Source organism: Ochotona princeps, chromosome 7, assembly GCF_030435755.1.
Source record: "Ochotona princeps isolate mOchPri1 chromosome 7, mOchPri1.hap1, whole genome shotgun sequence".
Classification (NCBI taxonomy): domain Eukaryota; kingdom Metazoa; phylum Chordata; class Mammalia; order Lagomorpha; family Ochotonidae; genus Ochotona; species Ochotona princeps.
The window spans coordinates 70,321,850-70,343,274 of record NC_080838.1 but is presented as its reverse complement, the minus strand read 5'-3'; the positions used below and the strand labels follow the sequence as shown (position 1 = coordinate 70,343,274).

General features: G+C 40.4%; 1 protein-coding gene across 3 annotated transcripts in view; it reads left to right on the top strand.

Moving 5' to 3' along the window:
* The window catches only part of SLC4A4 (solute carrier family 4 member 4), a 336,295-nt gene that overhangs the window by 277,706 nt on the left and 37,164 nt on the right, over positions 1–21,425 (top strand). For all 3 annotated transcript variants that reach the window (XM_004596192.2, XM_058667227.1, XM_058667228.1), the window contains one exon: positions 5,797–5,988. In XM_004596192.2, coding sequence (XP_004596249.2) covers positions 5,797–5,988 — 192 coding nt within the window. The remainder of the gene's footprint in view (positions 1–5,796; positions 5,989–21,425) is intronic.

The following is a 21,425-nucleotide window of genomic DNA, read 5'->3' as shown; positions in this document are numbered from 1 at the left end:
TCTACAGAGAGATTGTTGTTAATCATGGCACCAAGAGCTATTACAGTCACATAAATTTTGCTTGACAGTCAGACATAGCAGCAAAAGCAGTTTGATTTGATGTACCTTGAGGGTGAATCTAGAAGTTAACATTCATTTTCATGGAAAGTGGATGGCGTATTAGTCTTCTGTGCATAGCATCCTTGTGATTTTTCTCTGATTGAGAAAGTCAAGTGTAAAAACCATTCTGTCCTTAAATCTTCTCGAAAGTTGCATGCTCCTACTGCTGGAAAATTTCAAATGTTCCCTAAAATAGAGGGAACAGAACAATGTACCCCTCACCTGGCCTCAGTGACTGTCAACATTCCTTGCATCCTGTCTCAAATGTTCCTATTTTTCATGGGTGAAGGATTTCTATGGTTATTCTAGATCCTAAAATAAATCCTTCAGTATTAATTCTGCTTTTTCGAATCACAAGCAAATCCATGCAACAAAGTATTCTCTTCAACACAAGACTCAGAAAAAAATAGATCAAAAGATCAAAATCTCTTTTTGTAAGTTTGACCCCCGGTTCAAAGCCTCAGCAAGCTGGTCTTGTTCCCCTTCAGTCCGGTTTTTCTGGCTACCTCGTTGCAAGATTTGCTTCAGCACACCTGGCCCTCTCACTGTTAGCCACTCCACTTGGGAGTGCCCAGTGCGTTTTTAATGAAGAATGTATTGTAGAAGTGAGGGAGTCCTTGCATGTCTCAACGTCCTCATCTTTGCTCGTGGTTTCTCTAACACCTCACCTCTTGTTTTCTGCCAGTCCAGAAAAAACACTGCACGTCTCCAGTTTGTCGTTTTTACTTCCTTAGCCACCCACTTCTGCTGGCTCTGCTCTCATACCTTTTCAGTGCTGCTATTTTGTCACTTACTCTTCCTACTGCATTTTTTATTTCAGAGTCGAAAACCACCTTTCAGGGCTTAGTTTAAATTTGGTTTTCTCTCTGTTGGATGGCTTGATTTATTCATCTCTATACACTGCATCTACAGTTTTTTGAACTGTCTCATGTTGTTAGTTAATAATTCAAGTGGAGATACTTTATTACTCTAAGGAAACATCGAACAATTGCTTTTCTTTCTTTCATCTTTATTGTTCCTTGAAAACTTTTGTTAGTTCATTTGTACAGTCAGGTGCTGGTGCAGGTATCATTTCATTTTGGCACAGTTTTCCATTTTTCAGATGCAATTATTGTTTACTCAATGTATTATATATGTAATTGAAATAGTGTTGATTAGCAAATAAAATTATAGAGTATGTAGTTCTTTGTCTGGGTTCACCTCCCAAGCTCCCAGTGAAAGTCCCTTCCCACCTGGTTGCTGGTGGAGTTCCGGCTGCTGGTGGAGTTCAGATCGGTGTTAGCTGAAGATGGCTGGAGTATCAGTCACTGCAACACCACACTGTTGTGTCTGCTGCTTTCCTGTGTCTGTCAGTCTCCAGGTACCCCTCTGCTGTTGTTCTGTCCTTCCCTATTTCCTATAATATGTCCTCTCTGCTTCATCCTGATAAAATGTTTCTCTGTCCATTTAAATGTGTCCTTACCCTATTCTGCCATCTTGATTCAGAAAGTCTTTCTTTTATCATCTCCATTTACTGCTATTGTGCAGTCTAGGAGGCAACAGGTAATGACTCCAGATGTTGGGTCATCTTTCTCCCATGTGTGGGACCTAGGTGGAGTCTGTGGCTTCAGGATTCCCTCTCATCCACTCAGGCTGTTGAAAGCATTTGGGAAGTTTACCACTGGAAGATAGATCTCTGTCTGTCTATCTATCACTCTGTTTTTCTCTCTCTTTCTCTCCCCTTCATTCAGATAAACACAAATAAATAAACTTGAATGTTTTCCATTGTTAATTTAAAATTCAAATGCAATTGGACCAATTGTTTTTAACTGACAACTCCAAATTGAAAATGTTGTTTTTTAGTCCAATTTTGTCTTCTCCATGAAAAGGGCAGAGAAGGTAACACATATACTTTTCTTGAATATGTCAGATACCTTATGTCTGCAACATTTCCTTCATCAGCTCAAGTTTCTGTGGTCCCCACCTCATCCTGTTTGGTTTGTTTTCTTTCCCTTCTTCTTAAAGTCATGCTCAGTCCCTTTGTTCCCTAGGCTCTATACTTTTGTTATTTAGCATTCCCATCCCTATTTGATACATCCTAGTGCTAACCTCCCATCTTCCTGTCTCCATCTTCAGCTTTTCTGTCATTCCGTTTACCCTACCCTCCTAGGTAATTTCTTATCCACCAAAAACACCTCACAAGAAGAACTCACCTTGAACTTCCAATGCTCCTGTGTGTCAGTATGTTCTTATGCTGATAGGTTTCTTGGGTAAAAAAAAAGTCTGTAATTGCTGATAGAATTTTTCACTCCCACTTATTTCTTGGTGAATTGTACTTTTCTCGTTATTCATCACTCAACTCTGATGACTCTTGTAGTTGATTGCAGTGTTTTTCCTCCCACTGTGGATAGCCCCGATGTTTTACACTTTCCCCTGGGTGCATTACCTTTTGTAGTTTTACTTAATGCTGTTACTCTGGTGATCTGACTCTTTGAAAATGGTTTCTAAGTTGACATCCCCAAACTTGAGTCACCTAGATCTAAGTCTCCAGATGCAATAAACATCCCTGTTTGTCTGAGCGTTTTAAAATATTTGATACTGAATGTTGAGGGGGACTATAGTATAATTGTAAAACAAAGTTCCAGGCATCGTATCAGAGAGAGAAGTTATGTGAGAGTTCTAATAGGCAAAGAGAACTTCTAAACTCATTTTCCTGTTTGTATTGTTTCTAAACTTCTGACTTAAACATTTAATGATACGTATAGCATTTTGAATTGGGAATAATATTAAAATCATGTGAGATGGGAACCATCTGCGAGGGGAAAAAGAAAGGAGTCGCAGTGAGGTGAGCAAAGAGTCTCTTACACTAAGTGCAGAGGTGGTGGCAGCTGGACAAGGGAGGTAAGTGGTTATTGTGGATGAGTTGGCTTACTAGGTGGACGTCTTTTAATATTAATCTCCACTAACATTAGCTTGGGTGAAGAACACACACACTCTAGATACCTTTATAGTGATATTTAAATGGATGTGTTTATCAGCTGGGATTTAGGTTTTGCAAGAGCAAGAAACTGCTCTTGAAATTGTATACACACTGAGATTTTTGCCCGAAGTTTAGCACATGAGTCCTTAATGATAGTCTTTAGAGCATGAATTCTCTGTGTAATGATACAAAGAATCATTTGAAACCAGAAGACACTGCTTAGATTGATATAATCAAGAGAATGTCATCTCACACACCTCTCCAGAGTTTTCACCTTAATGTAAATCTTTCAGAAAATTGATAATTGTTGATAGATTTAACGTCGCTAGCTTCTTTGAGAAAGTTGTGATAATGGAGGATTCTGCTGTAATTAATGTGGTGAACTAAATTTTTGCTGACTTCAAAGAAAGGAATAAGCTACCCATTATGAGCTCTAAACTTTAAATGTATTCTGCTAAAAATATCCACTTGTAGAAGTCTGAAAAACAAAATGAGGTGACTCATCATCTTCCAGAAGCGGAGTTTGACGAGCAATTATGCAAGTTAGTAGTTTACAGGTTGAAGCTAATATAAAAAATATTTAAAACAAAGACTACAACTTGCTTTTTAGTGAATTACATAAGAACTTTATCTTTGTGTTCTTTAAGAAAACAAAGTCTTGCTGGGGATTCCTCTTTTATAACTATCATTCACATCAAGCGAATTCATTAGATAGTCAAAGATCTTGATGATGTGTTTGGTGTGAGGTGGTAGTAAAAGACAGGAGACGTTTATCTTCTCACATTTACATTTAAGGTGTTTTCAAGTAACTCTTGTGTCTCTACATGACACACTCATTAGCCGTGGACTACAGAAACAAAGCTGTGTGGATTTTGAGTGTTTCTAAGCTGAGAAATCCAACTTTCCCATTCCGTCACATTGATATTCATTTAAATGAGCAGGATTTTGAAATCTGTTTTCAGGCAGTAGTCATAATTGTTACAATATGCAAAAAACTTGCATGTATAGAAAAAAGACATTGACTTAAGGATCAGAATGTGAGAAGATTCAAATATCAGTAGAAGCAATTTCACTAAGCCAGGATTGAGTACCTAGGAAATTACTCACCACAATTAATATTCAAGCAGTGGGTGAGCCTCTGTCTTTCAAAGCTATTGAAGGTGAGGTGCAGGTGGGTCGTAAGAAATCTGATACAGTTACCTCCAAGTTTCTTCTAACTGTAACATTCTAGGAAAAGTTTCTTAGGCATAGAGGCTGTTAGTTTTTGGTTCACTAGCAATTCAAGAAAGAGTTCTAAGAAACGTATTCTGATACAAGAATGTCACTTGCATGGGATTAATTGAGAGTATAGGGTAAACACAGAGATGTGCTATGGGGCAGGAAGGGGTGACATAATGATTGGCCTCAGTGGAGTTGATCTTCAGCAGGATCATAGAGAGTGCTCAGAAGCATATACTGTACCATGTAAATTGCTCCTGTTTTGAGATTGGGTTTTTTTTAAAGATTTATTTATTTTTCTTTTTATTGGAAAGACAAATTTGCAGAGAGGAGGTACACCACTGGTTCATTCCCCCAGTGGCTGCATTGGGTGGAGCTGAACTGATCCAAAGTCAGGAGCCAGAGTTTCTTCCAGGTCTCCCACATGGGTACAGGGTTCCAGGGGTTTGGGCCATCCTCTGTTGCTTTCTCAGGCCACAAGCAGGGAAGTAGATGGGAGGTAGAGGAGCTGCGACATGAACCAAATCCCATATGGGATATTGGAACATGTAAAGCAACAATTTAGACACTAAGCCATTGTGCCGGGTTCAAGATTGGATTAGGTTTATTCCCCTTCTGTAGTGTTATTCAGTAATTGCTTATAAGAAGGTATAATGGTTCAGGTGACATTGCACTTATGTGGCTAAGGGAAGTTCTCCTGAGAAACAATCAGTTGTGAACTAGCAGCAGTCAGTCCTCAGAGAAGCTGGAAATAGGTGCACGTCCACCTACGCTGGGCATTAGAGACAGATCGGAAGAGTGAGAGAAGCATGGCACTGACCGTGTGACAGCAGTCTCGGAAGACCTGGACATTTATGGCCAAACAGCCTTGGCACTGAGAATCCCATTCAGGCATCCTGAAGGCTCAGATGCTGATCTGGAGCCAAGGGGAAAGCTGTGCTTCATGAGGATGTGCAGTTGAAAAGGCAAGGTGCAGCCTCATTTGTATAGATTAGCTCCCTAAATCAACACTCTGTTAAGAGAATAGTGTAATCATGAAAGCAAGAGATCAGGAGGAAGTTTGCCTCCTGCAGTCCACATAGCAGTCACCATAGGCGCTGTTATGGGGAGGCCTAAGAAACAGTGTACTACAAAAAGAAGTTCTTTTTTTTTCCCTTTTCCCAACAAATGTGTTTTACAGCATCTCACATTTTAGACTTAGAATCTTGGTGTGTCTCAGTTCACTCCCAGGAAGGGTGGCAGGAAAGAGGGACTTTGTGGTTTTCTTCTGATGAACAAAGGTTTGGTTGTTAATGCACTGCATTGCTCTCCTTGTGTTCCCAATCCCTGCCCTCCTGCTTCCCCTTATCTTCTCTGTCCATTAGCACCTCGTAGCTTCACCCACCACTGCTTAGCTTCAGACTGTTTTCTGGAACCTTTCAGTAAAATCCTTATGCAGCAAATTAAGCTTCGAAATTTACCTTTGGTGAGTCAATGTTCTCTAGAAAAAAAAAAAAACTTGTCATGTTTTTCTCCCCCAGCACCACAATACTAGCTTTGACTGGGGACTTTTGTCGAAGAAGGAGTGTTTGAAATACGGAGGACAGCTGGTGGGGAACAATTGTAATTTTGTTCCTGATGTGACCCTCATGTCTTTCATCCTCTTCCTGGGCACCTACACCTGTTCGATGGCTCTGAAAAAATTCAAGACCAGTCGTTATTTTCCAACCACAGTAAGTAGCCAACCTTTAAATAAATTCCATTGTATCAACGTTAATATGATTGTACACAATGAGAAAAGAGCCTATATTTAACCTGTCTGGGTATAATTTTGTGAACCTAGAAAGTTTCGTTCCAGTCTTTGTGTATGTGGGCCCATACTGAACATAACTATAGTACAGTATTGAAAAATCTTCTGTCATAAATTCTATCACGATCCTAAATGTACTGAAAGAAAAAAAAACCAAAGACAGTTTCACATTTGATGTACAATTTCTGTTTGTTCGTTGAACACGTGCCTTGCTATACAAGCCTTGATACACGACCCCACTGTCACCTGATTCAGAATATGTGTGAATGTCATCGTAAAAAGGAACATCATTGACCTGGGTTGTGCAGACTCCCTGTCCCCATTAATGTGCTTGAATGAAGCTAGATAGAGACTGTGGTTCATTGACAGAGTGAAAGATCAGAGCAACATTTAATTAATGTTATTTAGGGTTTTTTTAACTGCCGCATGACGCTAACAAAATCCTTTGATTTGCAGCTCAGCGTTTAGTGTTTCAAATGTCAGTATTTCTTAAGTAATCATTATTGTATCTGATTTTTGTTACTATCCGTGTGCATTCATACAGCTGTGGTTACTCCTCTTGGGTTTTGTGTAGAAGAAGTGGAAGAACGTTATGAGATGCCCTTGATAAAATTCCTTTTTCTGCCTTGAATTGAAACTTAAAATGAATGTACTCATTTTCACCAAGGAAATTTTTGACTCACTGGCTCTTCTTTTTTTTTAATTATTTTTTTAGTAATCTTTCTTAGTTGATTAGGGAACAAACGGTCGAGGGCTACAGGGTGAAAGTGGGTAATACCATTGTTTCCACACCAATATCATTTTTCCCTGTATCTGGGGTCAGGGAAAAAAACAAAGGGAAAAGCCCCACCCAGCCTCCCACCCATCCCAGATCCCCAATGGGAGGCATGCTCTGAGGGTCCTGCTCATACAGTTTTGATAGTTCATCATTTCTGGATTGCTGCCAGTCTCTCAGTTCCAATCACAATGAACCCTATTCAGAATCCACTGGCTGACAGTCTCTTCATGGTTGGGGTTATAAGATCAGCAGTTTAGTTGGAGGGATCTCCAAAGAAACTTCATCTGAGATGATCCCAGGCCTGATTCTTACGCGAGTTTGCTAGTACAGAGTCCGACACCGTCTGTCACACCAATCAGCTTATGCACATGCTGGTCGTTGGGATTGCTGGGTTCGTTCTGTTTCCAGCCCTGTCTTCCTCGTCAACCAACGGGTGTTGTAGTCCAGTTCGATCCTGCTTGCTTCATACTCGGTCCTCACGCAAACCGGTTGGAGCTGCAGCCTAGTTGGGGCAACTCCCCATAACCCCCACCAGTTCTGCCCCCTACCCTGGTTCCCATGCTTGCCAGTACGCACTGCAGGCTTGTCAAGTCTGTCCCACATCCCGTTTAGCTCTCGCATGTGTCAATGGGCATTGAAGCCCCGCTCAACCCAACCAACCTACCATCCAGCCCACACACCTACTGGCAGGTGCCCTTCTGTACAGCCACCCCTGCCCCTGTCCTGGTATTCGTGCTGTCCAATGAGAGTGGTAGCCCCAAAGGAGGTGCCCACTATTTCCCTTCTAGGCTATACTCACCCCCAGATTATGCACTCTCCAGGTAGTTCTGGCATTTGGACAGAATTAGCTCCAAGTGCCAGCCTCTGCCAGCTAGTACTGCGGCTAGCCCAACCAACCCTCACCCATTCTAATTTTTGCTTGCACCAGTCGGAACAGTCAGCCCACCGTGGCCCTTCCCTTATCTAGCTCACATGAGGCCCACAGGTGTAACAGCCCTGCCTATTCTGATCTGCCCCCATCCGAACCCACGCTTTCCAATGGAAGTAGTTGTCCAGCAGGGGAGCCCACATTCCTGTGTCAGCTTTGCCTCTTTCTCCTGATTATCACATGTGCTGTTTGGGCGCTGCAACCACATCTGGTATGGCTCATCTCACCTTGGCATTCCTTATTGTGTACTAGTAAGTGTCACAACCGAACCTGGCTCAACCCACACTCTGTTCTGGCGCTCGGACTCACCAGCGGGTGATGTGAACAGGTTCAGCCTGGTCTGCCCCCAATCCATGCCATGTGTATACCAGTGGGATAATTTCCATAGCCTGTTCTGGGCTGTTTGCTATTGTGCTTCTTGTGCTTACCTGCAGGGACTGTGTCCTGCCAGAGGAGTTGCCCAGGCTCCTCCATCAGAAATTCTCCCACTCACTGGCTCTTCTTACAAAAGTGGAAGTAAAGGGAATGATGGGTAAGCAAGTTTCTAGAGCTAGAAGACCCCTGAAAAATATCCAAAGGTGAGGTGCAGAGAGAAGTATTCTGTGTTGTCTGCTACATGAAATAAAATAGCACAGATTCAGCCTGCAGTCACTGCTTTAACGTACAGTGTGTGAGCACACATTGACACCCAGAGAGAAGGGAGGCGTTAGGTGGAGCCTGCACTTGTAAGCAGTGACTGTGCTTACCGCTCACTAGCATCTGTGCATTGGCTGATTCACCTGTTCAGATACACTGCCTGTCCCCGAACACACTCAACATCGTGACCCACCTCGAACACTGGAGGAAGTGCTTACTTCATACACATCTTGAATTAATGAGTTTTGTGCAGAGTCTGGGGTGGAAGGCTTTGAGGTTCTTCTTAGCTCTTTACTTTTCAATTCTCTGGTCATCTTTTCCTTTTTTGATTGGTTTTGTTTTGCTAGCTTACACTGCAAAACGTCACCATGTGCCACATCCTGACAAGCAGCAGGGGAGGTAGAATCGGCGGCTCTGCATGCATGTGGTTCGTTCTGCCCCTCTGTTCTGTCCGTTGATTGACATGTCCCTTTTGGGCCAGTGTTACAGGTTTCTTTTCCTTTTCTTTTTTTCTTGTTAATAACTTGAAAAAATATTTATGTAATGGGAACAAATTTCGTGTATTTCATATATATAGTTTTAAGTACATAATGATACTTCCCACCCTATCTTTATTTCTCTCTCACACCCTCCTTCCTCCTTAATTTTTCTTTTACATTTTTTTTACAATTTTTACAATGACACACTTTCAGTTTATTTTGTAATCTACTAAATAAAGAAATCAACAAGTAGTAAGCTAAAAAAAATCACTGTTTTCTACTTGTGTTTGATTACTATAACTTTATAGTTGATTTTGTAATTAGGTAGAGTGTGATACCTCCAATTTTATTTCTCTCAGTGAAGATGGCTTTGCCTAGTTAGGGTCTATTATGACTGCACAAATGTGAGGGTTGTTCTCTGCTATTCCTGTAACACTGTTACTGAAATGTTGAAAGAGACTGCATCAAAGGTGTAGGTGACTGTGAGTAGTGTATATGCTGTAACAATAGAAAAGGTTGAGCATCCCTAATTCTAAGGTCCAAATTACAGTATGCCTCAAAATAGGAAAGTGTAGTATAAAACTTCATTTTATGCACAATTTTAAAAAAATATTACATTGAAGTACTTAAGTCTATGTGAATGTTAGCTTTGAATTTTCCATGTTTGGTCTGTATATTGAGGCCCATTCTTTCTACCACATTTGTTAAAGAGTTTGTGGAAAAGCAGCAGAGGATATGTGCCTGGGACCCTACCACTCATGTAAGAGACCTGGATGAAGCTCTAACTCCTGGCTTCAGCCTGAGCCAGCCCTGGATTTGTGGCCATGTAGGGTAGCGAGCCAGTGGATGGAAGATCCATCTGTGCCATTCACCTTTTCTCTGTAACTCTGAATGTCAAATGAATAAGTAAGTTTTACATATACATATGCATGTGTGTACATATACGTAAGAATATACATTTTTTCTGATTTCCAAATTATATAATTTTTTCCAAATTATATTTTAGTTTAAGCTGTCATTTAGAAGGATGGTTCCTGCAAGTATGGAAAAAGAGATAGATTCATTCAGATGCTTACATATTCAATTTTATAACTAAAATGTATTGCTTAAATACTACAAAAATCCATAACCCTTTATTGCTGCTGACATAATCCAGCTGATTATATTTAGTTCATCACTCAAACTCAAGCAACTACAAGCTCAAAATGACATTACTGAGTGACACCGTCTGTAGTAAAACAAACAAAAACTGTTCTGTAGCTTATGTGGTGGTCGTTTATGCTTGGATTCTTATTTCTAAACTATTAATAAAAATATTTATTTCATTTTTATTTGAAAGGCAAATTTACAGAGAGAAGGAAAAAAGTGCTTTCTCCCTTGGTTGCCTCCACCAATAGCAGCAGTTAAAAGAGCTTTCTTCGGGTTTCTCAAGTGGGTGCGAGGCCCAGGCACCTGAGCCATCCTCTGCTACTTTCCTATGCCTTAAGCAGAGAGCTGGATTGGAAAGGGAGAAGCCAGAACACAAAGCAACAGCTTTATGGGATGCCAGTACTGCAGGTGGAGTATAAGCCTGCCAAGCCACTGTGCATGAAATATTAGTTAGGAGTGTAAAATGCTGCCAGAGTATTGCACTTGTTTTTTTCACGAGGGTATGGTTGCTTACAGATTGGGTATTCAGTGCTGTAGTCCAGTTGAGCCCAGTTAAGTAGGAATAGATGTTCCATTTTGTGGAAAGAGCGCTGCTAAAGGAGTTCCACAACTATGCATTCTTGTGTTAACACTGTTAGCAGCTAGCAGTCTGCCTTGGGGACACAACTGCCAAGTTTTTAGTTCTGTCACCTGTAGAGAGAGAGTCCAGCTAGGTGACCTTAACACTCTTTTAAGCTCTAGTGTTTTATTTTGGAAAAAGCTTTCTGGATCCACTTCCTGAATGAAATAAATTCTATATATTAAACCAGTGCTGATAGTACACATAGGGTCCTCCTGCAAATTTCCAAAAAATAATCATCTCCATCCTCAGACCAGGTTTGTTTTTGCAACTGCTGCCAGCTGTTGTAAAGCAGCAAATTGAATGCTTTACTTTCTCTCCATGGTGAAATATCTTTGTCTCTTTGTTTCATTATCTCAGCTAATAACATTGCTAATCCTCACAGCCGTTCTTGATCTAAGTCTTAGAATCAGATGTGGTACATGAGTCAGGGTCCCAGAAGGAAGGTAGCAAATGGTACACTAAAATGAAGATGGTTTGAGGAGTTTAATACAGGCATTATTTAAAGAAGTGAGGCTAGGGTAAAGGGAAGACTGTGGGCAAGAGTGTAGCATCCAAGTGCTAGTACAGTGGGGTTCTCATTATCCTAGGCCCAAAGAATATAGGGCGCATGTGATTTCTGGAACTTGGGAGGCGAAAGAAGGATATTGTGTCCTTGTAACTTTGGATTAGGAAATACAGCCTGCGGGAGGCCACCTCACGGAGTTGTAGGTGGGAAGAGTTAGTTCTGTTATCTCACTTTATACCTCTGAGGGCTAGTTCTGCTGGCTACTCGGCAAAACTGGCTGGAACCTGGGAAGCAGGGAGCCTGTCATAAACCACACCACTCTTCTTCCCAAAGCAGGGAACACAGTAGAGAGGGTTAGAGGACAGATGAATAGATCTAGTATGACAAACCAAGATACAACCATCACACATGGCACTTCAAGCCTTTTCTTGATGTAATTGAATTTGTCACATTGCCCTTGTGTATTCTGCCGGTTTCTGTTTGACACATACACTTTTGTTCCCATCAGCCTAGCCTTAAGAACCTTTTCCTAGACCAGGATTAGTGGCCAACTTGTTCTTCTTCCACAGACACCACAGCTGATCGCCATGAGCATGAGAGGAAATGGCTGGCCTTTCCCAGACTGCCTGTCTGGAGTGTAACGTATACATCAAAACCCTTCTCCAATGTTTTGTGGGACAAGGGTAGAACAGCACTACTACATGGATCCTCTTCTTTGTGTGTTCCCCATTCTTTTTAGAGGAGTGCATCAGTCTGGTACCCTGTGCTGTGACTTTCAGTGACAAAACCTCCAACAGCAGCATCACACCATAATCTGTGATCTGTGGCAGTTGGCCCAGGGCAACTGTTCTTGCAGACTGCCATACCAACAAATGGTCCCAGCAGAGAGCAGAAATGCCCAGTCCACATGTGAGGTGGCAAAGAGATAGCTGAAAGTGGCAGTAGGTGTGAGAATGCCTCAAGTAGGAAGCTACTCAGCTTCCTTGCATTCCCCCTTACGATACATTTTAATTTTAAACTTTAAATGCATTACATGCATGGGAGTAATTGTCAGATTATTTCAAACTGTATTTCCTGGCTTTTATTGCCACTTAATGAATAAAAACGCCAAATTCCAGGTAGTGTCAACAGCTGTGACATCACTATGGAAGATGATAGAAAATGTTCTTTAAAATCCTTCTTGATCATTTGGTAGTTGGTATCCTCTGCTTGATTAGTACTTATACATTCACTTAAGGCTGAACAAAAACTTACTGTGATGTTAATGTGTACTTGAAACAACACAAGGTGTTAAGTATACTAAAATAAAAATGTGTGGGCCTGGCACATAGTAGATACCATATATGTAGATGCAAGGAAGAAAAGAAAGAGTGGAGAGCTTCAGGAAATTTAATGAAAATAGTATCAGTGTTTTAGCTAGGCGATACCTTTAGTGGTTACTCTTGTAGAAAATAGGAAAGTCAGCACATGTGATAATCAGGGGGAGGAGGCAAAGCTGACAGAGAAATGTGGGCTCCCCTGCTGGACAACTACCTGCTTATTGCTGCCTGCTTATTGTGGAGGATGGCTCAAAGCCTGGGGACCATGTGCTCTTGAGAGAACTTTGAATGGTGACAAAGGAGTGCTAATGTGGACACAACAGGATAAGCTGCCACTTTAGTTGCCTGATTCCGTCTTGGAATGCCGATTGGAGTCCCAGCTACTCCAAGGGGAATGCAGATTATGGCTCAAGGGCTTGGCTCCTGCCATCACATGGGAGACCTGCAGAATGTTCCAGGCACCTGGCTTCAGCCTGACTCTTGTGGTTGTTTGGAGGTTGAACGTGGATTATTTCTGTTTTCCTTTCTTTCTCTCACATGCTCGTCCTCTCACTTTTACTCTGTTACTCTTCCTTTAAAGAAGGTAAAAGTAAATAAATATCTTCTTTTGTAAGTCTAGCAGCAGTCAGTGGATATAAGAAGTAACTTTGAACATGGTACCCCATTGGTCCCAAGCACTGGTGGTTTACTTTTCTATTCTCAAAGGGTCAACAGCATTGGCAACCAAGTGCCGAGACAAAAATGATTTCTTATCCTATTCCCAGAGATCTAATTTATGCATATGGTTCCCTAATTATTCTTTCCAACTTTTATTCTTACGCTTCACTCAAAATGCAGAACTATCTTGCTTGTCAGGCCCTGGAGTATTATATTCTTTTGGTGTCTTTGAGTTATATCCAAGAAGACTCTAGGAGAAGGTCAAAGTATTTTTGATAAGTGTGTCTTCATGAATTTTGGCCTTAGAACTTTGAATATAATCTAGTCTAGCACGGTCTCCAGCTTTCTATTGTGTGGTTGTTTTCATCCTGTTTGAATTTGTTTCAGAACAGGAATTTATGATCCTCCATGTTAGAAACACAAATCTGGCTTCTGACAGCCTCCATCCATGGGGTCAGCTCTCTCCATGGAGAACAGCACCTCACAGGTTCATTTCTCTTGCCTATGTCCAACATGAGTTTTTGAAAATTGGCGCGCAGCTTCTCAAGTCTCAACATTTTTTCTTACAATGTACTTTATGGGATTCCCACTGCTCTGACTGGTCCCTTGTGGGTCCATTCCAGCTTCATCACAAAAGACACTGACCTGACTAGAACATAGCATCTCTTTTGTGGCTTGGCTCTTCGCCTCTCATATACCCCCAGTGGGTTCCTTGTACCACTGCTCCTTTTTGAAACAAGATGTAAGAAGGCGCTAGTGGTTGCGTTAGTCTCCTCTGCAGCCCTGCTGGACTTCTCTAGGTCTCCTTCCCCCATCCTTCCCCACAGTGGACTTCCATTACCAAGCTGTAGGCCCCATGCCCATTGTTCAATCCACTTCCCCTTTATACTCCCCAAATGTCTCCGGCTTGATGCCTAATGGCATTAAAACCCTAAAGTTCAAGTCAGACTTTTCTTTTATTCAGTTCTGATTAAGTGCTATTTTTGAATCAAAGTACAGTAATTTAGGATTGTTGCTGTTGGTAATGCTAATGCTTATTTCTTTGCCAGTACTTTGTAGCATTGGCTTCCGAGAGGACTAAATTTCATAATTCTCATGGGTTTTTGTGGGTCCTTTGTGATTGCCAAAAGGCCTCAATTTGTCTGGTATATTCTTCTCATATAGAATAAATGCTTTTCCCCTCTTGGTCAGTATTTTCCAAGCACCACTATCATTGAAAGAATTCACATCATGCATTCATATTTATTGGGAGTCCATAGGGTGCCTGCTGCTGTTCTTGTCTCTTTGTAACAGCTCCATCCCTTGAGAACTGCTAGGGAGGCTTACAGCCCTTCACTTCAGTTAATTCACCAGCAGCTGCGATTCTAGCAAAGTGAAAACTGAATATCCTCTGGGGCTTTCATGCAACTACATTCATTTTTATCCCTTTATACTAACTAGCCTGTCAGTGTTGGTGTCTTTGTGATTATGAGTTCTTTAATAATTAATACAGTACCATCTTTCATGAGCAGTGCATTTATAATAGATTTATTGGCTTATTATTGACTATGAATGAGAGAATATCATATGATTATTTGAATTTCCTCTGCCATTCTTCTTGATTTCTTCTTTGCTTGAGTAGTTTACTTATGCTGCTTTGTTCTTCTTAGATCGAGGTATTATCTAATTAATTATACAGAGAACTGAAATATTTTTATCTCCATTTTTATAGTTAAAAATGAGTAAGTAAAAGAGTTCAACACTGGTCTAATATTTAAAGACAATTATAATGTGAATTGAAAGTTTATCTCCATTTCTCTTTCATAAATGAATGTAGGAATTATTGTACTAGAGCATTGCCAAGTACCTTTAAAAAACACACTTTTAAAAAATGACCAGCCCTTGCCATAAATGACTCATCTCCATTTGTGTTCCCTTAGTTTGCGATCATTTATATTCCTACAACATTGAAATGGGAGCCTAGAAAGGCTTAGCATTTAATTTGGCTGGACACCCACAAGTTACAATATTTATACAAGCCGAGTTTGAGGTCTCTGACTCTACAGGGTTGGGCAGGAAGCCTGGTGGGAACAGGTTTACTCCTGACTGCTTTGGCACTTCTTGCCATCCTTATCGGTAACATCTGGCAGGGAATTGGTAATGATGAAGTGCAGATTGCATTTCTTTATTGATAATATTGTCCTACATGGAAGGATATTATCTTTGGAGTTTTAGAAACAGATCAAATTTGTTGAAATGAAAGGTTTTTCAAGCAAATGATGAGAGAAATTATTGCTTTTCTTTTTTCTAAATGTGAAAAGGGCCCAAGGAGGTAATTCTTATTTCCTTAGAGTCAGAATCCAAACTCCCGTATACAGCTCACACAGTGTATCTCCCAGGCTCTAGGTATTCTTTGCTGGACATCTTTGGGCAACCTCTGCTTCTGCTATGTCAGTTCTGCCTACTTCAAATTAAAGTTTAATTTTAGTATAGAGCAATATCTGAACAGCCTACTAAAATAGCACTCCTACTGCCTTCCCTAATTAGAAGATTTAGAGTTTGGCTACAAAAGTGGTCTGGGAAAAATCAATTTCCTTGACTATGATGTTTCAACTGGATTCAATATCTTAGAAATTAATGTCTTAATAATAAACGCCCTCTAGGAGTGGTTCTTAATGTAACTAAACTGCATTGTGCAATTTCAAGGAAAGGAAGGGGAAATAGAAGCGAGTATATTATACAGAATATATAATCCCGGCTGTGATTTTTTAATGAAGTCAAGTAGGATTATTAATAGAGTAATTCTTTTTTAAAAAACTGTAGTTTGGCTTTTTAGTAGCCTATGCTACTTTAGTTGCATTTTTTGCTGCATAATAGTGCCACACAGGACAAGGCCATTGCATACCTATACACGTAGATCCCTATCTAATTGTTTAAAGATTTATTTATTGTATTTGAAAGTCAGATATACAAAGAGGAGAGACAGAGAAGAAGATCTTCTGTCCAGTGATTCACTCCCCAGGTGACCGCAATGGCTGCAGCTGAACTGATCTGAAGCCAGGAGCCAGAACCCTCTTCTGGGTCACCCTTGCAGGTGCAGGATCCCAAGGCTCTGGCCCTTCCTCGACTGCTTTTCAAGGCCACAGCCAGGGAGTTAAAAGGGAAGCGGGGCCGCCGGGACACAAACTGGCACCCATAGGGGATCCTGGCACATGCCAGGCGAGGACTTTAGCCATTAGGCTACTTGGCCTGATTCCTATCTGTTTATTTGCTTGTAGCTTTTTGTTTGCTATGACTGTTTTGTTAAATTTCCACAAACACGATGGTTTAGAGCAGCAGAAATTTAGGTCATCCAAGTCTTTCTCCTGCATAGCCGTTTGTCTCCCTTACTTTGAGTCCCTCAGATCATCTAGGATGTTCTTCCCTGTCTCACGATCTGCTGGTTAGCAACTTCAGTTCTCTCTGGAGCCTTAATTATCTCTTGCCATGTGACTTTGCATATTCGCAGGTTCTTGGAATTAGGAAATGGACATCTTTAGGACTGACTGACTTTGTTCTGTGTCAAACCTAAATTTTAACATAGTTACTTTGGGGTGCTGTACTGACAGGGGACAGGTCTAGAAAAAAGGGAGACAATCTAGGGGCTGACGTAGGAAACCGTAGGAGCTGAATGGAAGCCTAGACAATATAGGAAGAGCAATGGTAGTAATGAAAAGAGAGAGAATCCTAGCTGTATTCTCAAAGATATTTTGTGAACTGATTTAGGATGTGACAGAAAGAAGAATTGGATATATTCTAAAGTTTTTGAAAAAGTTTAAGTTGCAGAAAACTATGGAGAGAACAAGTTTAGGGCAGCAGTTGCGAGGCAGGTGGGGCAGGGAAAGGAATTTGTTGGGAGAACAAACATTTGGCTTCAACATAAACTGGAGATGCTTATTGGAAATACATGAAGTTGTCAGTCATAGAAGTGGTTCTGGAATTGTGACGAGTTGCCATAATCTGGAGATAAAAATTATTTATTTCTCATGCACATGGCATTTTATGGCCAGTAATGCAGGATGGAGACTAGACTTGCCAGATCTTATTTGCAATTATTTTTTTAGATTGTACATTTTTAGAAGAGGGTAACTGGTATATTTCAGCCACTTGCTTGGCCAATTACTGACTTGCTGGACTATGAAATACAACTAACCAGGAATTAAAATTCATTCAGTATCCTTTGTCACTTGTTCATTCACTTTACTTTTCGTGTATATGATTTACGAAGTGTATTAGATACTTTTGAGAATACAGATTTACCATCTCGAGAGGGTGATATGATCACATAGGATTTGTACCTAAAGGAGCGCAAAGTTCAGTAGGTCCCTTAAGCTATGGCAATTACAGTTTTAGGAGATCTGGCAATTTTGCACTCTTTGAACATCTTTAGTGAGAACAAATTGCTTTCCCTTTGAATATGAATTCAAATTTTAAAAATATCTATAGTTATTGTGAGTAGAGTGAAAATTGGTAAATCTATATAACATTTTAGAAGGTAATTTTGTTTTCTAAAAACCTTCAATTTGATATAAATTTATGTGTTGAGATAGTTCTTCGGACGGAGACTTACTCTTAGGAGACTGTTACATGTATGCAAAATTGTCCTTGTGGTGTTATTTATTATGCACATTGAAAAAACAACTCACAAGCCATCTGAACAATAGAGTATTAGAAGGATTTGGTAATATCTATTTGGCATCGTGCTAGGGAGTCAACAATGCTTACTTTTATAAAAAATAGCAAGTGGGATAGGGAAAAATGGGAGAGAAGGAAGAAATCAAAAAATGTGAAAAACTCTATCTGTGGGGGTCTCAGAGGTTCTTGGGAAAAGTGCCTTATCTTTTCAGCTCCATTTCCCATGAACTTTGTGAAGTGCCCTTGCATGTGTGCATGTACATATGTGCAAAACCAAGTTTTCCAGTATAAAAAGTATTTCTGGATGGCTCTCCCTTTCTTCATGTATCAGTTTTAAGTGCTTTGCCATGAACATTATGTGTCTTATGGTTAGTATGCATGGTCAGTCATTTCTGAATACTCAGTTAAAGGGAGTTTTAAAAATTTTTTGAAACAACAGCAACCCCAACACCAGGAATATAAATGGATCCCAATAGGTAACATTGCTTAGGTCTTGGAAATTCTTGGATTTGGGAGAGAATACAGTAAACTGAGTAACATAAACAGGCTGCAAGTACACATGTTTGTAAGCTCTGGGAAATGGAAACGTGTATAGCTAACGCCCAGGTCAAAATATGGCCGATATGTCGGTATGACCAAGAATGTGTTTTGGTTATTGGCATGCCTTAAGTGATCTCTGGATCTCTGTTTCAAGCAGAGCAGGATCATCTCCTGTGACTCTCCACAATGCAGATGTGAAGTTGTGTTTGTAGGAGTGCCTCCTCTGCCCAGTAAAGGAGCAGTCTTCCTCAGGTGCCCAAGGTGATGCCACTCAACAGGCTGCTCCTGCTAAGACTGGTGGGGTAGTCTTACGGAAGTTTCTGCTAGGAATTGCAGAGTGGGTTTCCTTGCTGATTTCTGTTTCCCTTATCCTGCTTGTTTATGGAGAAAGGAAATCTGTCTGACTTTCTAATAACTATCCCCACTCCAAGCAATTTACAGATTAATTTATTTCTCAAGGGTTAGATTTGCAGGGTGAGTATTATGAAAGTGCGCAATCATGGATCCTCCAGTTATTTATGACCTAATGGACTGCAGATGTGGTTGTTAGCTTCCTAATGTATTTCTGAAACGTCATTCATCAGGTTTTGCCAGACCATTCTGAACAGTCAGCATTAGTTTTTTTTAAGTTGTCCCCTAAATTTGAGCTCCTAGGAAACAGCCTTTCTCCTCAGTAATTCTAGATATTTTCAATGGAAATTATTTTGCAGTTGCGGTTTCATGTTATTGGTGGGTTTTCAATTTTTTTTTCTTAGAGTTGATGGTTACTTTCAGTGAGCTTCGGACAGTAGACCCTTTAAATATTAGACTATGAAATGACAGTGCTATCATTTAGAGCACCTCTGGAATTTATAATAGTTAACCTTGGAACAGAAGTATTTGTAATGCATGAGACATGATATTGTGCACTCCGTGCCTTATCTAATCCTTGCATCAAATCAGGGCAGTGCAGAGATTCATCTGACTCTTTGGAAGGTGGAGTCATTGATGGTGAGAGAATACAACTATTTTTGGACTGGCAGTAAAGGTGCGGAAATTCTAGCCCAGGTGGTTGACTACAATAGTTGAGCACCTAATCATTCTATTGTATTGTCATCCCAAATTGATCCCCACTTCTGCTTTTCCTGAAATTATGGTGTGACACATGTGCTAACTTTCTACTTTGAGGTCCCAAAGTTGGCCTTCTTTGAGCTCTGTTTGGTTTATTTCCTCCCTTATTTTGATTATTTCATTTTTTATTAATCTTGGGATTATTTTGCTATTGTTTTTCTAGCTTCTTCAGATGTACAGTTAGCTTCTTTGCCTGATGCATTGCTAGTTCCTTGACACAGGCACTGCTTGCCATGAACTTTCCTCTTAGCCTTGCCTTGAATGTGTTCCAAAAGTTATGTTAGCTTCATGCCTTCATTTATTTCAAAATTTTTTAAATTTCCTCTTTGATTTCTTCTATAACCTGCTGTTCTGTTAGCAGCATGTTGGTCAATTTCCATGTATTACCACATATTCTGCAGGTATTTTGTCTTACTGATCTCCAGTATCACTCCATGATGGTCTAAGATGCATGATATGATTTCTATTTTTAAAACATCTGCTGAGGCTTTTTTTGTGCCCTGTAATGTGATCAATCCTGAAGAAGATTCCATGCACTGATGAAAAAAATTGTGTATTCTCTGTAGGATGAAAGGTTCTGTAAAAGTCAATGAAGTTCATTTGTTCTATTGTCTGGTGAACTCTATTTTGCCTTACTGAGTTTCTGTCTCACTGATCTGTCCATTGAAGTTAGTGGAGTGTTAAGGTCCCTCACCATTATTGTATTGGAGTCTGTTTCTTCCTTTACATCTATTAATATTTGTTTCACATAATGAGATATCCTGACATTTGTTGCATATACATTTACTATTGTGATTTCTTATTAAGTGGGTCCCTTGATCATTTGTGATAACCTTCTGCATCTCATTTAATGCTTTTCACATCTTTGCTTTTCAGGAAACCTAAAGCCAGGAAGCTTTCATCTTCCAACAGGGAAAGAAACTGCTGGTCAAAAGGGGCATTTTGGTTTCTGGGGCTGGCTTGTATCGAAAGTCTGGACATCTGGGAGTAGTCAGGTGCTGAACTTTAGTGCCTTATCCACCTGCTCTCAGGCCATTTCTATTCCTCATCTCAGTTTCTGTTGAATTGCTGTCTGCAGTAGTCCTTCCTGCTCCCTTCTGTTCTGAGAGCTATGCACCCACTCTTCTCATCACTGGTTGCTTGTCCCTCAACCGGCATGTCAGAAATCTGAGTGCTGCCCCAGAGAGAACTGGATCACATCTGATTCATTCCTGATGTTACATAGGAACAGTCTTCTTTGTACATAACTTGATATGAACTCCATGATGATCTGGGCTACATCTGTTTTATCCAGTACCCTGCAAAGAATTGGGGAAATGAGTGGATTCTTACAGAGCAATCAAATTAAGTCTTACTATATGCACTTCCTTATGGGAAACTCTTGTGTTAGTGTCCCCTTGTAATGCTTGTAGACCCTTGTTGATGCTAGTAGACATTGTAGAGCGATCCACAGGAAGCCAAATCGTCTTGTGCTCCTCCTAAGAACTTGTGAATGGCTATTCTGCACCTGCTTCTCATGAGGAAGGACTGGGTTTAATGCTGCAACCCATAAAACCCTACCTGTCTAAGAGGTAGGCACTTGGGAATTTGAAGAGTTTTCAGATAATGGAGACAGCACTTAAGACATGTCAGAAGAGAGATATCCAACATGCAGGAGACTTTAAGCAGTAACCTGAGATGAGGAGTGTTTTCTTTGATGAAGCTAATGCAGCACTTGCATTTCCAACCTGTATCACCTGCCCTTACTCAGAGGTCTTGATTATTCACTCAACAGACTGGAAATTGTTATGTTTTAGTGTTTTCAGATTAGCTTATGGATCTGTCTTACTTTGTACTCACAGTGCTGCCTCCCAGAAAATAAACAGAATTCTTTCGTTGTGCATATTTCTACATTATGTACTTAGATTTTATTTTTATTTAGGCATCTTCATGCAGAATTTGATGAGTATTTATATAGTATTTTTTGCATTCTGTTTATTGTCCT